The sequence below is a fragment of the Pan troglodytes genome, chromosome 10 (genome assembly GCF_028858775.2).
Source record: "Pan troglodytes isolate AG18354 chromosome 10, NHGRI_mPanTro3-v2.0_pri, whole genome shotgun sequence".
NCBI lineage: Eukaryota > Metazoa > Chordata > Mammalia > Primates > Hominidae > Pan > Pan troglodytes.
This window is the reverse complement of record NC_072408.2, coordinates 139,769,017-139,782,346: the sequence shown is the minus strand read 5'-3', so window position 1 is coordinate 139,782,346 and position 13,330 is coordinate 139,769,017. Positions and strand designations below refer to the sequence as shown.

The 13,330-nt window shown below is 52.0% G+C and overlaps 1 protein-coding gene across 50 annotated transcripts in view; it reads left to right on the top strand.

The window, feature by feature from the left end:
• Nucleotides 1–13,330, top strand: part of CHFR (checkpoint with forkhead and ring finger domains) — a 46,833-nt gene that overhangs the window by 11,580 nt on the left and 21,923 nt on the right. For 12 of the 50 annotated variants that reach the window (XR_010147879.1, XR_010147883.1, XR_010147882.1 and 9 more), the window contains 3 exons: nt 4,085–4,194; nt 5,729–5,788; nt 6,540–6,719. Coding sequence is in view for 44 of the 50 variants with exons in the window: in XM_016924723.4 (XP_016780212.2) it covers nt 4,085–4,194; nt 5,729–5,788; nt 6,540–6,719 (350 nt within the window). In the remaining 6 variants the exon portion in view is untranslated. Of the gene's footprint in view, nt 1–488; nt 686–4,084; nt 4,195–5,728; nt 5,789–6,503; nt 6,720–13,330 lie in introns of those variants that run through there. The other 38 variants (XR_010147880.1, XM_016924720.4, XM_016924718.4 and 35 more) reach the window with 10 other exon arrangements.

Sequence of the window (13,330 nt, the reverse complement as noted above, 5' to 3'; positions counted from 1 at the left end):
CGCCTCCCAGGTTCCAGCCATTCTCCTGCCCCAGCCTCCCGAGTAGCTGGCATTGTAGGCACACACTACCAAGCCCGGCTATTTTTTTGTGTTTTTAGTAGAGACGGGATTTCACCATGTTGGCCAGGCTGGTCTCGAACTCCTGATCTCAGGTGATCTGCCTGCCTCAGCCTCCCAAAGTGCTGGGATTACAGGCGTGAGCCACCGCACCCGGCCAGCTTTTTTCACTTATGGTGTTTTATGGAGTGCTTCACATGTCACTGCATCTACATCCAGCTCATCTTTTCATTATCTTAGGATAGTTTCTTTGTCACTTCCCTTATTGGTGGACATTTATTGTTTTGACTTTTTCTTACTATAAATAACACTGCAGTGACTCTTTCCCAAACTCTGCCTTCATGTCTATTTTCTTGGGATGATTTCTCGGAAGGGAAGTCTGTGTCAGTGTTACTCAGAATGTGCCTATTCCTTTTTTTCTCTTTTTTGAGACGGAGTCTCGCTCTGTGGCTCAGGCTGAAGTGCTGTTGGTGCGATCTCGGCTCACTGCAACCTCCGCCACCCGGGTTCAAGCGATTCTCCTGCCTCAGCCTCCCGAGTAGCTGGGATTACAGGTGCCCGCCGCCACGCCCAGCTCAGATGGGGTTTCACAATGCTAGCCAGGCTGGACTTGAACTCCTGGCCTCAGGTGATCCACCTGCCTCAGCCTCCCCAAGTGCTGGGATTGCAAGTGTGAGCCCCCACACCCGGCCAGAATGTGCGTCTTTTAAATCTGCTGCAAGTGGCAGGTGGTCTTCTAGCAGTATGTTGAGAGTGTGCTGTTCTCACCGCAGGATTTCTTTTGTTTGGTAAAGATCAGGCTCTGTGAGATTCTTTGGTAACTGATAGTTTCAGGGATAGAAGACTAGGAAGTAGGTTTTAATAGGAAGAACTGATGCTCCTTTTCCTAGTCTAATAGGTATCAGATTAAGTTCTCTATTTCTTGGCACAATGGGAAAGGCAGGGTGCTGGTCCCGAGCTGTCCTGCCTGCTTCAGGGCCTGGCTTCCCCACGCTGGGTGCTGGTCCCGAGCTCTCCCGCCTGCTTCAGGGCCTGGCTTCCCCATGCTGGGTGCTGGTCCTGGGCAGTTCCACCTGTTCCAGGGCCTGGCTTCCCTGCACTGGGTGCTGGTCCTGGGTAGTCCCGCCTGTTCCAGGGCCTGGCTTCCCCACGCTGGGTGCTGGTCCTGGGCTTTCCCGCCTACATCAGGGCCTGGCTTCCCCGCGCTGGGTGCTGGTCCTGGGCAGTCCCACCTGTTCCAGGGCCTGGCTTCCCTGCACTGGGTGCTGGTCCTGGGTAGTCCTGCCTGTTCCAGGGCCTGGCTTCCCCACGCTGGGTGCTGGTCCTGGGCTTTCCCGCCTACATCAGGGCCTGGCTTCCCCGCGCTGGGTGCTGGTCCCGAGCTGTCCCGCCTGCTTCAGGGCCTGGCTTCCCCATGCTGGGTGCTGGTCCTGGGCTTTCCCGCCTACATCAGGGCCTGGCTTCCCCGCGCTGGGTGCTGGTCCCGAGCTGTCCCGCCTGCTTCAGGGCCTGGCTTCCCCACGCTGGGTGCTGGTCCTGGGCTTTCCCGCCTACATCAGGGCCTGGCTTCCCCGCGCTGGGTGCTGGTCCTGGGCTTTCCCGCCTACATCAGGGCCTGGCTTCCCCGCGCTGGGTGCTGATCCTGGGCAGTCCCACCTGTTCCAGGGCCTGGCTTCCCCATGCTGGGTGCTGGTCCTGGGCTTTCCCGCCTACATCAGGGCCTGGCTTCCCCGCGCTGGGTGCTGGTCCTGGGCAGTCCCACCTGTTCCAGGGCCTGGCTTCCCCGTGCTGGGTGCTGGTCCTGGGCAGTCCCGCCTGTTCCAGGGCCTGGCTTCCCCGCGCTGAGTGCTGGTCCTGGGCTTTCCCGCCTACATCAGGGCCTGGCTTCCCCGCGCTGGGTGCTGGTCCTGGGCAGTCCCGCTTATTCCAGGGCCTGGCTTCCCCGCGCTGGGTAATGGTCCTGGGCCTTCCCACCTGTTCCAGGGCCTGGTTTCCCTGTGCTGGGTGCTGGTCCTGGGCCTTCCCGCCTACATCAGGACCTGGCTTCCCCACGCTGGGTGCTGGTCCTGGGCCTTTCTACCTGTTCCAGGGCCTGGCTTCCCCACGCTGGGTGCTGGTCCTGGGCCGTCCCGCCTGCTTCAGGGCATGGCTTCCCTGTGCTGACTGCATGGTGGTGGTACTTTCTTATGGCTATTGTAATTTACCACAAGCTTAATGGATTTAAAAAACACAAATTTGCTGTCTTACTATAGTTATGGAGGTCCAGAGTCCAATATGGGACTGATGGGGCTAAAATCCAGGTCTGAACAGGGCTGGTTTCTTCTGGAGGCTCCAGGGGAGAATTTGTTCTCTGCCTTTTCCAGGTTCCAGAGGTGCCACGTTCCTTGGCAGAGGTGGGCTGGAGGGGAGGGGTGCTCAGGCAGAAGGAACCACGTGTGTAGGGGCCCCTGAGCATAAGCAGGGCCGTGTGGTCGGAGCGTGTGGTGAGCGGCAAAGTCACACAAGGGAGCTTGGGCTTTAGCCTGAGAGCAGTGAGGAGTCATCAAAGGGGTGTAAGCGGAGGAGTGAAATAATCAGATTTTTGTTTGGAAAGAACAGGAGGATGAGTGATGACTGCAGTCGCCCCTCGGCATCTGGGGGGATTGGCTCCAGCCCCCTGCATGCACCCAAGTCCGTGCACCCTCCAGCCCCGTAGCCAGCCCTGTGGAGCAGGAAGACACGGAAAGTCAGTCCAGCTCCAGCGCCCCTGCATGCACCCAAGTCCGTGCGCACTCCAGCCCCGTAACCAGCCCTGCGGAGCAGGAGGACACAGAAAGTCAGTCCAGCTCCAGCACCCCTGCATGCACCCAAGTCCATGTGCACTCCAGCCCCGTAGCCAGCCCTGTGGAGCAGGAGGACACAGAAAGTCAGTCCAGCATATGTGTGGGATTCATTCCCTCTCATTGAAAAAAACCCGTGTATAAGTGCATCTGCACAGCTCAAAACCGCATCTTCCAGGGTCAGCTTTGTGTTGTAACAGCAGAACTCAGACACACACAGCCACTGCCTGGTTTCGGAGGTTTTACGGGGAGACGGCCGTGGCAGTTCATTTGCTTACTGTCTGCATTTGCTTTCCTGCTACAGACGGCAGAGCTGAGTAGTGGCAGTGGTGACCACAAAACCTACACTGTTTACCCTCTGTTTATGGAAATCGTTTGCCACTCCCATCCCTCAGCAAACCGTGGTGGTCACTCGGATGTGAATTCTGTCCACTGCTGGGGCCTCGGGAGTGAAGCTGCAGAGCTGAGGCCTGTGTGGTTTCAGTCGTTTTGCCCGGTTGCCGTTTTGTGTGTCGGGTATGCTGTGCTCTTGGACCTTGGTCACCTGACCAACACCTGATTTGCTGTCAGGTCTCTGCTCAGAAGTCCCCAGGAGGCACTTCCTGCCCCATCAACTTAGCCTCCTCCTGTCTGTCCCTGGGTCAGCAGCATCTGCATTGGCCTCTCCCTGGGCAGAGTACCTCAAGGGGCTTGGCAGCCAGACCACAAGCTCTGAGTGCAGGGCCATGTCCTGCAGCTGACGGCCCAGCATTTAGTCCGCTTCTGCCCAGAGCCAGTCTCTTGGGAGGGATCAGTACTCATTGGAGGCATGAGTTCACCGGGGTTGTGATGGCTGCAAGGAACAGAACTGTGGATAGCGCAAGTCCAGCTCAGGGGAGGCTGGAGGTGGAAGCACCACACTGCAGACGAGTCCTCCGGGTCCACTAGGAGGCAAACGGGGAGAGAACCCAGCCCTGCAGCACAGAGCTGCCAAGCACGTGAGCAGGTGTGGTTGCTGGTTAGGCTGTCAGTCAGGGAGAAGTGGGCGAGCCATTTCTCGAGAGAATGGTGAGGGGTGCATGGATGTGTGCATCGTTACATATTTACACTGTTCCTATGAGTATTTCCAGAGTGGTCATATCGAGCTGCTTGCTAATGGTGCTAGAAAAAAAATCTTGTAACTCCAAGTTATTTTAAGTAGAATAAATTGTGTTTTTGTTTTTTTACAGCACCAGTGGAACAGTGATTAACAAGCTGAAGGTTGTTAAGAAGCAGACATGCCCTTTACAGACTGGGGATGTCATCTACTTGGTGTACAGGAAGAATGAACCGGAACACAGTAAGAGAGAGGAAGGCTTGCCGGGGTCAGACCCGCACGGGGCTGCACGTGAGGGCGCGCTCTGAACGTTCCTCCTGGCTACATCCCTTCCCATAGGAACGTTCCTCCTGGCTACATCCCTTCCCATAGGAACGTTCCTCCTGGCTACACCCCATTTCTTGCTCACATGGGTTCCTGCCGTGAATAGTGTCTGTTGAGTGGGAGTGTTGACTTTGCAGCCTGAGCCCAGCCATTCCTCAGGAATACCACTGTGGCCATGAGCAGCCAATCCCAAAATGGCAGCCAAGGAGAAACTGATGGGGATGGTTTGGGTTCTACAGGAGAAGAACTTGAGTTATGGGGAATAAAACCTAGGACCAGGGGTCTGGAGGCCATTGATGGTTCTGCTTTTGGAGACCTTACAAGAAACATCAAAGGTTAGACTGGATTCCAGTAAGTTTTTTCAGCTCCAGAAGTCCCGTTTTTGTTTTGTGGAAGAACGGTATAGGACAAGGAAAGTTATGGGAGTCCTTCGAAGGTCACCCCTGAAATACTTTTTTTTTTTTGAGATGGAGTTTCGCTCTTGTTGCCCAGGCTGAAGTGTAATGGCGCAATCTCAGCTCACCGCAATCTCCACCTGCCGGGTTCAAGCAATTCTCCTGCCTCAGCCTCCCGAGTAGCTGGGATTATAGGTGCCCACCACCACGCCCGGCTCATTTTTGTATTTTTAGTAGACACGGGGCTTTGCCATGCTGGACAGGCTGGTCTCAAACTCCCGACCTCAGGTGATCCACCCACCTCAACCTCCCAAAGTGCTGGGATTACAGGCATGAGCCACTGCACCTGGCCAATACTTATTTATTTAATTTAAAAAAAAAATAAGAGACAGAGTCTCACTCTGCTCTGTTGCCGAGGCTGGAGTGCAATGGCGTGATCTCAGCTCACTGCAACCTCCACCTCCTGGTTTCAAGCGATTCTCCTGCCTCAGCCTTCCAGGTAGCTGGGATTACAGGTGCACACCACCACACCCGGCTAATTTTTGTATTTTTAGTACAGACAGGGTTTCGCCATGTTGGCCAGGCTGGTCTCGAACTTGGGACCTCAGGTAATCCACCCGCCTCAGCCTCCCAGAGTGCTGGGATTACAGGCAAGAGCCACTACACCTGGCCACCCCTGAAATACCTAAAGACCACAGTGGTGAGGGAGAATGGGGCAAATATGTCTTAGGCATCTTCAGCATAAACTTAACCAGCCCCTGGCCACACGGAAGGATCTTGTATCTGCTCCTTTGTGTAGTTTGAAATTATAAGTGAGGCATAGATTCTTCACCTTCTTCTGCCTCCTGATGCCATTTTTTCCCGAGGCTTATTTCTTTTGTGTTGGTAGAGATGTTTTAGATTACTTGTTTTGAAATCTCTTAAACTGATGAATTTGTTATTAGCTGATGAGTCAAAATAATCAACAAAAACAAATGGACTGGAGAACAGAAGAGAAAAATGTGTTCTCAGTTTGCACAGGGGCCACCACTTTTCTGATTTGATTGATTTTCTTTTAGACGTGGCATACCTCTATGAATCTTTAAGTGAAAAGCAAGGCATGACACAAGAATCCTTTGGTAAGTAAGAGTGTAGCAAAGAAGTGGGTGCATGTTAGGAACTATAGCATTCCTTTTGTGTTTTGAGATGGAGTCTCGCTCTGTTGCCCAGGCCGGAGTGCAGTGGCATGATCTCAGCTCACTGCAGCCTCCGCTTCCTGGGTTCAAGCAATTCCCCTGCTTCAGTCTTCCTTTTTTTTTTTTTTTTTTTTGAGACGGAGTTTTGCTCTTGTTGCTCAGCCTGGAGTGCAGTGGCACGATCTCGGCTCACTGCAACCTCCACCTCCCGGGTTCATGCCATTCTCCTGCCTCAGCCTCCCGAGTAGCTGGGACTACAGGCAGTCGCTACCATGCCCAGCTAATTTTTTGTATTTTTAGTAGAGATGGGGTTTCACTGTGTTAGCCAGGTTGGCCTCGATCTCCTGACCTCGTGATCTACCCGCCTCAGCCTCCCAAAGTGCTGGGATTACAGGTATGAGCCACCGCGCCCGGCACGCCTGGCTAATTTTTATATTTTTAGTAGAGACGGGGTTTCACCATGTTGGTCAGGCTGGTCTCGAACTCCTGACCTCAGGAGATACACCTGCCTCGACTTCCCAAAGTGCTGGGATTACAGGCCTGCACCACCGTGCCTGGCCTTGGGGCTGTTGCATTCTTAAGAGCATTTCAATCCCTAGAGTGTCTGCTTGAGCCCTGGATGTGTGCTGCTTCTGCTTCTGCTCCTTTTGGGTTACAGAAGCTAACAAGGAAAATGTGTTCCATGGGACCAAAGATACCTCAGGTGCAGGTGCAGGGCGAGGGGCCGATCCCCGGGTCCCTCCGTCGTCGCCCGCCACTCAGGTGTGCTTTGAGGAACCACAGCCATCAACGTCGACGTCAGACCTCTTCCCCACAGCCTCGGCCTCTTCCACGGAGCCTTCTCCTGCAGGGCGAGAGCGTTCCTCCAGTTGTGGTGAGGTCACATCTCATGAGGTCTTGGTGCTGGTTGCATGGTTTTTGTTCACTACTCTTTACCTGTGTTGTTACAGAGGCAGATAAGCGACTGAGGACTGGCATGAGGTTCTCAGTAGTGAGATTTCTGTAGGAGTCAATATTGAGTGTGTTGTTCCCTTCACTTCCCAAGAGAAGTGAAGATCAGGGACTCTAGTACCATGGTGTATTTTGCAGTTTCATTGAGACTATAATTCGCATACCATAAAAGTCATCCAGCCGAAATGTACATTTCAGTGGATTTTAGTACATCACAAGGTGTGGGACCATCACCCCTCATTGACATCAAAAGGAAACCGGTGCCCACCAGCAGTGACTCCCCATGTCCCCTTCCCCTCGGCCCCACCAGCAGTCACTCCCCATGTCCCCTTCCCCTCGGCCCCACCAGCAGTGACTCCCCATGTCCCCTTCCCCTCGGCCCCACCAGCAGTCACTCCCCATGTCCCCTTCCCCTCGGCCCCATCAGCAGTCACTCCCCGTGTCCCCTTCCCCTCAGCCCCACCAGCAGTCACTCCCCATGTCCCCTTCCCCTCGGCCCCATCAGCAGTCACTCCCCATGTCCCCTTCCCCTCGGCCCCACCAGCAGTCACTCCCCATGTCCCCTTCCCCTCGGCCCCACCAGCAGTCACTCCCCATGTCCCCTTCCCCTCGGCCCCACCAGCAGTCACTCCCCGTGTCCCCTTCCCCTCGGCCCCACCAGCAGTCACTCCCAATGTCCCCTTCCCCTCGACCCCACCAGTAGTCACTCCCCATGTCCCCTCCCCCCAGCCCCTGGCAGCTGCGTGTGCTTTCGGCCTCTGGATTTTTCTGTTCTAGACACTTCACAGACATGGAATCATGCGTGCTCTTTTTTGTTGTTGTTGAGACGGAGTCTCGCTCTGTCGCTCAGGCTGGAGTGCAGTGGTGCGATCTCGGCTCACTGCAAGCTCCGCCTCCCAGGTTCACGCCATTTTCCTGCCTCAGCCTCCCGAGTAGCTGGGACTACAGGTGCCTGCAACCACGACTGGCTAATTTTTTTTTGTTTTTTGTTTGTTTGTTTGTTTTGAGATGGAGTCTCGCTCTGTCGCCCAGGCTGGAGTGCAGTGGTGTGATCTCGGCTCACTGCAAGCTCCGCCTCCCACGCCATTCTCCTGCCTCAGCCTCTGAGTAGCTGGGACTACAGGCACCCGTCACCACGCCTGGCTAATTTTTTGTATTTTTAGTAGAGACGGAGTTTCACCGTGTTAGCCAGGATGGTCTCGATCTCCTGACCTCGTGATCCGTCCGATCGGCCTCCCAAAGTGCTGGGATTACAGGCGTGAGCTGCCGCGCCCGGCCGTGACTGGGCTCTTTCACTTAGCGTGGTGTTTTCAGAGTTCATCCAGAAGAGGATGTTATTTAAAACTAGTTTTGCAGATGCTGTTCCTTACGGCATGACTCCTACCTCTTCCATGGTCATTGGGAAGAAATTCCATCTGGGTGCAGCGTGACGGGAATGTTTTCTGTTTTCTTTTAGGGTTTGTCACGTGGAGGATGTGTACATATGGATTCTCTAAATTGGACCGCGCTATACATATTATTATTATTTTATTTTCTTAGCTATTCTCTATTCTAGATTATGTTTTGAATTAGCTTTTCCAATTTAATAGAAAAATCTTTTTGAGATTTTTGATTTGGGGAGAATTGACAGTTTTACAGAGCCCAGGAAAATGGTGTTTCTCCTTGTTTGTTAAGCTCTTCCTGTTCTTCAGTGAAGTCTCACGGCTTTCTTCGTGTCGTCTGGGCTCATTCTTAGTCCTGGAGTGCTTGGCTCTCGCGTTCTTACATTCCATAGCAGTCTGCAGATTCCTATGAACAGAAGAGCCTCTGAATCTCAGATTAGGCTGTGTTTCGATCTGACAGGAAAGCTGGTTCCCTGATAAAAAGTCCAGAAATGCCCGCTCAGCTTAGCTACTCCTGAGGTCACCAGGGCCTTCTGTGCACTCCACGCTGCTGTTTTTGCTTAGGTTTTTGCCTCGAGGTTTCACAGTGGCTGCCAGAGCTCTGGACATCACTGACACATTCATGGCAGGCACCAGGAAGCCTCCGGAGAAGGGACCTTTGCTTTCCACGGATCTGTTGGCTGATCCGCAGCAGCAAGAGCCATGTCTCCCAGAAGACTGCTCCCTCTGTCTCATGGGCCAGCCTGGCTGCTCTGCTACAGGACACTCCTTGTTTTTATGTCTCTCTGTGTATTCCAGTGGGATTTGGGGAAGGAGAGGCATCGGGTGCAGGGACTCAGTGTGCCTTCTTGAAACCAGAAACCTCTCACGCTCTCTGGGCCTGTTTCCACTTCTGTTGATGTGGTTTTTACTCCGTCGTATGCCGTTGCTCTGTCTTCGCATGGGCAGCCACACCTCTCCTGTTCGTTGATGTCCTTGAGGCCTTGTTGCATCCGCCCCTTCCTTCTTCAGAGGCTCCTTTGGATGAGCCCAGCTCCTCAGCAGCAGAGTGCTCTTTATTTTCTGTTTTTTTGAGACAGAGTCTTGCTCTGTTGCCCAGGCTGGAGCGCAGTGGCGCAATCTCGGCTCACTGCAACCTCTGCCTCCCGGGTTCAAGTGATTCCCCTGCCTCAGCCTCCTGAGTAGCTGGGGTCACAGGCGCGCACCACCACCACGCCCAGAAAATTTTTGTGTTTTTAGTAGAGACGTTGTTGGCCAGGCTGGTCACCAGGAGCAGAGTGTTCTAAAAGCATACCTCAGTCTGATGGATGACATCCCAGCCATCTGAAGAGTAACATCCAGATGTGTTGTAACATTCCTGTAACATTCCAATGTGTTGTAACATTCTGGTGTGTTGTAACATTCCTGTAACATTCTGGTGTGTTGTAACATTCCGGTGTGTTGTAACAATCCCGGTGTGTTGTAACCTTCCGGTGTGTTGTAACGTTCCAGTGTGTTGTAACATTTGGTGTTACACGGTGTGTTGTAACTTTCTGGTGTGTTGTAACATTCCGGTGTGTTGTAACCTTCCGGTGTGTTGTAACGTTCCAGTGTGTTGTAACATTTGGTGTTACATGCTGTGTTGTAACATTCTGGTGTGTTGTAACATTCCCGGTGTGTTGTAACGTTCCAGGGTGTGTTGTAACATTCTGGTGTGGTGTTCCGGTGTGTTGTAACATTCCAACATTCCGGTGTGTTGGTGTGTTGTAACATTCCAGTGTGTTGTAACATTTGGTGTGTTGTAACATTCCGGTGTGTTAACATTCCGGTGTGTTGTCACATTCTGGTGTGTTGTAACATTCTGATGTGATTTCGGGACTCACCTGGGAGGACTTCTCAGGTGCTAATTGGGGACACTAAGTTGCAGGCAAGACTGTGGAGAGTGAGTGCTATGTAGTTTCCACCTGTTATTTCTGGAGATAAGAGGAACAGCGGAGACCAAACCCATGACAGACAAGTTTCTACTAGCCTGTCTCCTATAGACTAAACACAACCCCGGCTTCTCAGAGCCTCTTTGATTTACCTTTGTTTTAACATCATAACCTTAAATTTATGAGTGAAAGAAAATAACACTTCAAGATGAAAGCATCTCAGCACTGGGCACAGTGGCTCACGCCTGTAATCCCAGCACTTTGGGAGGCTAAGGTGGGCAGATCCCTTAAGCCCAGGAGTTCAAGACCAGTTTGGGCAACATGGTGAAACCGTATCTTTACAAAAAATACAATATAAAAAATACAAAAATTAGCCGGGTGTGGTGGTGCATGCCTGTAATCCCAGCTACTTGGAAGGCTGAGGAGGGAGGATTGCCTGAGCCTGGGAGGCGGAGGTTACAATGTGCTGAGATTGCACCACTGCACTCCAGCCTTGGCAACAAAGCCAGAGCCCATCTCAAAAAAAAAAAAAGACCTGTAATCCCAGCACTTTGGGAAGCCAAGACAGGCGAATCACTTGAGGTCAGGAGCTTGAGACCTGCCTGGCCAACATGGTGAAACCCCGTCTCTACTGTAAATACAAAAATTATCCAGGCATGGTGGCAGGCGCCTGTAGTCCCAGCTACTCGGGAAGCTGAGACAGGAGTTTTACCTGAGAGAGGAGGATCACCTGAGGCTGGGAGGCGGAGGTTGCAGTGAGCCGATACCGCGTCACTGCACTCCAGCCTGGGCGACAGACCAGGTCTCAAAAAAAAAAAAGAAAAGAAAACATGCCAGATTTGAATAGCCACCTGAATGTTGAAGTTTTACCAGCTCTCTTGGGCTGTGTACCCTTCATCGTATCTTCCAGCTTCCTTAAAACCTACCCTTGGGCACAGCTGGGATGTGTGCTGGCTCTTCACAGCTAGATCCAGCATGCACTGACTCTCCCCGTGCAGGGACAGCCCCAGAGGAATAGAGGTGGCGTTCCAGCCGCTCCAGCGTGGCCCACAGCGTTTCAAGTGCAGCAAGCACAGACAGGACGCAGGGTTACTAGTATTTTGGATTGACTGCAGATTTTGAACTGTCTGCCTAGATGAACTATACCATGTCCCTAGGGCCAAGTCCCATGTGCATTTTGTGGCTACTAGACCCTCTTCAGAAATGAAACACAAAACAGCTCTGGCCTGTAAAGAAAACAAACTTCACCAGTAAAATTGTTTCCTGTTCCTATCCACCAATGTGCATAGCACAGTGTGTAGTCTGGGTAATACGGTTTGCATAATTTTTTGATAATGTTCTACTTAAAAAGGGCAGCGTATTTATATATTACTTATGTAATTAAAAAAAAAATTCTTCTGGCCGGGTGTGGTGGCTTACGCCTGTAATCCCAGCACTTTGGGAGGCCGGGTGGGTGGATCACCTGAGGTCGGGAGTTCAAGACCAGCCTGGCCAACATGGCAAAACGCCATCTCTACTAAAAATACAAAAATTAGCCAAGTGTGGTTGCGGGCGCCTGTAATCCCAGCTACTCGGGAGGCTGAGGCATGAGAATCTCTTGAACCCAGGAGGTGGAGGTTGCAGTGAGCCAAGATCCTGCCACTGCACTCCAGCCTGGGTGACAGCACAAGACTCTGTCTCAAAAAGAAAATAAAAATAATAAAAAATAAAAATTCTTGTATCTGTATGCCTAAGTGTATGCATACTAACAAAATAAGTATAGTTACTGCTTATTGAGCAGCTACTAAATGTGAGGCAGTGTGCCAGGTACATTCTGTAAGTGGTAAGATGGTGCTCCTCTCCACGTTGGCTGAGCACGGGGCGCTGGAGATGATGGTGTGAGTGGGTGCCGGCTGGGGGCCGGCCCACAGGCTGTCTCTTTCCTTCTGTTCGTATATGAGGTGGTTTGTCCCCAAAACTATTCTGTTTTCTTTCAGCTGCTGTAAGCCAGTTTCTTGTTTTTTTTTTCAAATAATAACACTTACATTTGAATACTGTAAGCTAGATATGTATTATGCTGTAATATGATAAACTAAGTCTTTAGTAAGATATAGGTTATTCGCACCTGTAATCTGTATTCACACCTGTAATCCTTATTCACACCTGTAATTCCAGCACTTGGGGAGGCCGAGGTGGGTGGATTGTTTGGGCTCAAGAGTTTGAGACCAGCCTGGGTAAAATGGCAAGACCCTGTCTCTACCAAAAATACAAAAAACAATTTAGCTGGGCGTGGTGGTGCACACCTGTAGTCCCAGATACTCAGGAGGCAGAGGTGGAAGGATCGCTTTAGCCCAGGAGGCAGAGGTTGCAGTGAATGAAGATCTCGCCACTGCATTCCAGCCTGGGTGAAGAGTGAGACCCTGTCTCAAAAAAAAGATAGAGGTGATTAGAAAGTCTGCCTGTTTTTCTGCCAAGGTCATTCCTGTCGTTATGACTCTGGCTTCTTGCTCGTGGAGGTAGCGCTCTCCCTACAAGTCACTGTGCTGTATCCTTCCCGTTATCACACCCCTTGTAAAATAGTTCACACGCAGCACCATCTCCACCCGTTGGAAGCTATGCATCCCTCCACTGGAGCATCTGTGCTTTACACAGACTTCTGTTTTTTTTGTTTGTTTGTTTTGTTTTACTTTGTTTTTTTGAGACGGAATTTTGCTCTTACTGCCCAGGCTGGAGTACAATGGCGCGAACTTCGTTCACTGCAACTCCACCTCCTGGGTTCAAGCAATTCTCCTGCCTCAGCCTCCCAAGTAGCTGGGTTACAGGCATGTGCCACCACACCCGGCCAATTTTGTATTTTTAGTAGAAATGGGGTTTCACTATGTTGGTCAGGCTGGTCTCGAACTCCTGACCTCAGATGATCCACCCACCTTGGCCTCCTGAAGTTCTGGGATTACAGGCATGAGCCACCGCGCCTGGCATTTTTTTTTTTTTTTAAGAAATGAGGTCACGCCGGGTGTGGTGGCTCAGGCCTGTAATCCCAGCACTTTGGGAGGCCGAGGTGGGTGGATCACGAGGTCAGGAGATCGAGACCATCCTGGCTAACACGGTGAAACCCTGTCTCTACTAAAAATACAAAAAATTAGCTGGGCGTGGTGGCGGGCACCTGTAGTCCCAGCTACTTGGGAGGCTGAGGCAGGAGAATGGCGTGAACCCAGGAGGCGGAGCTTGCAGTGAGCCACTGCACTCCAGCCTGGGCAACAGAG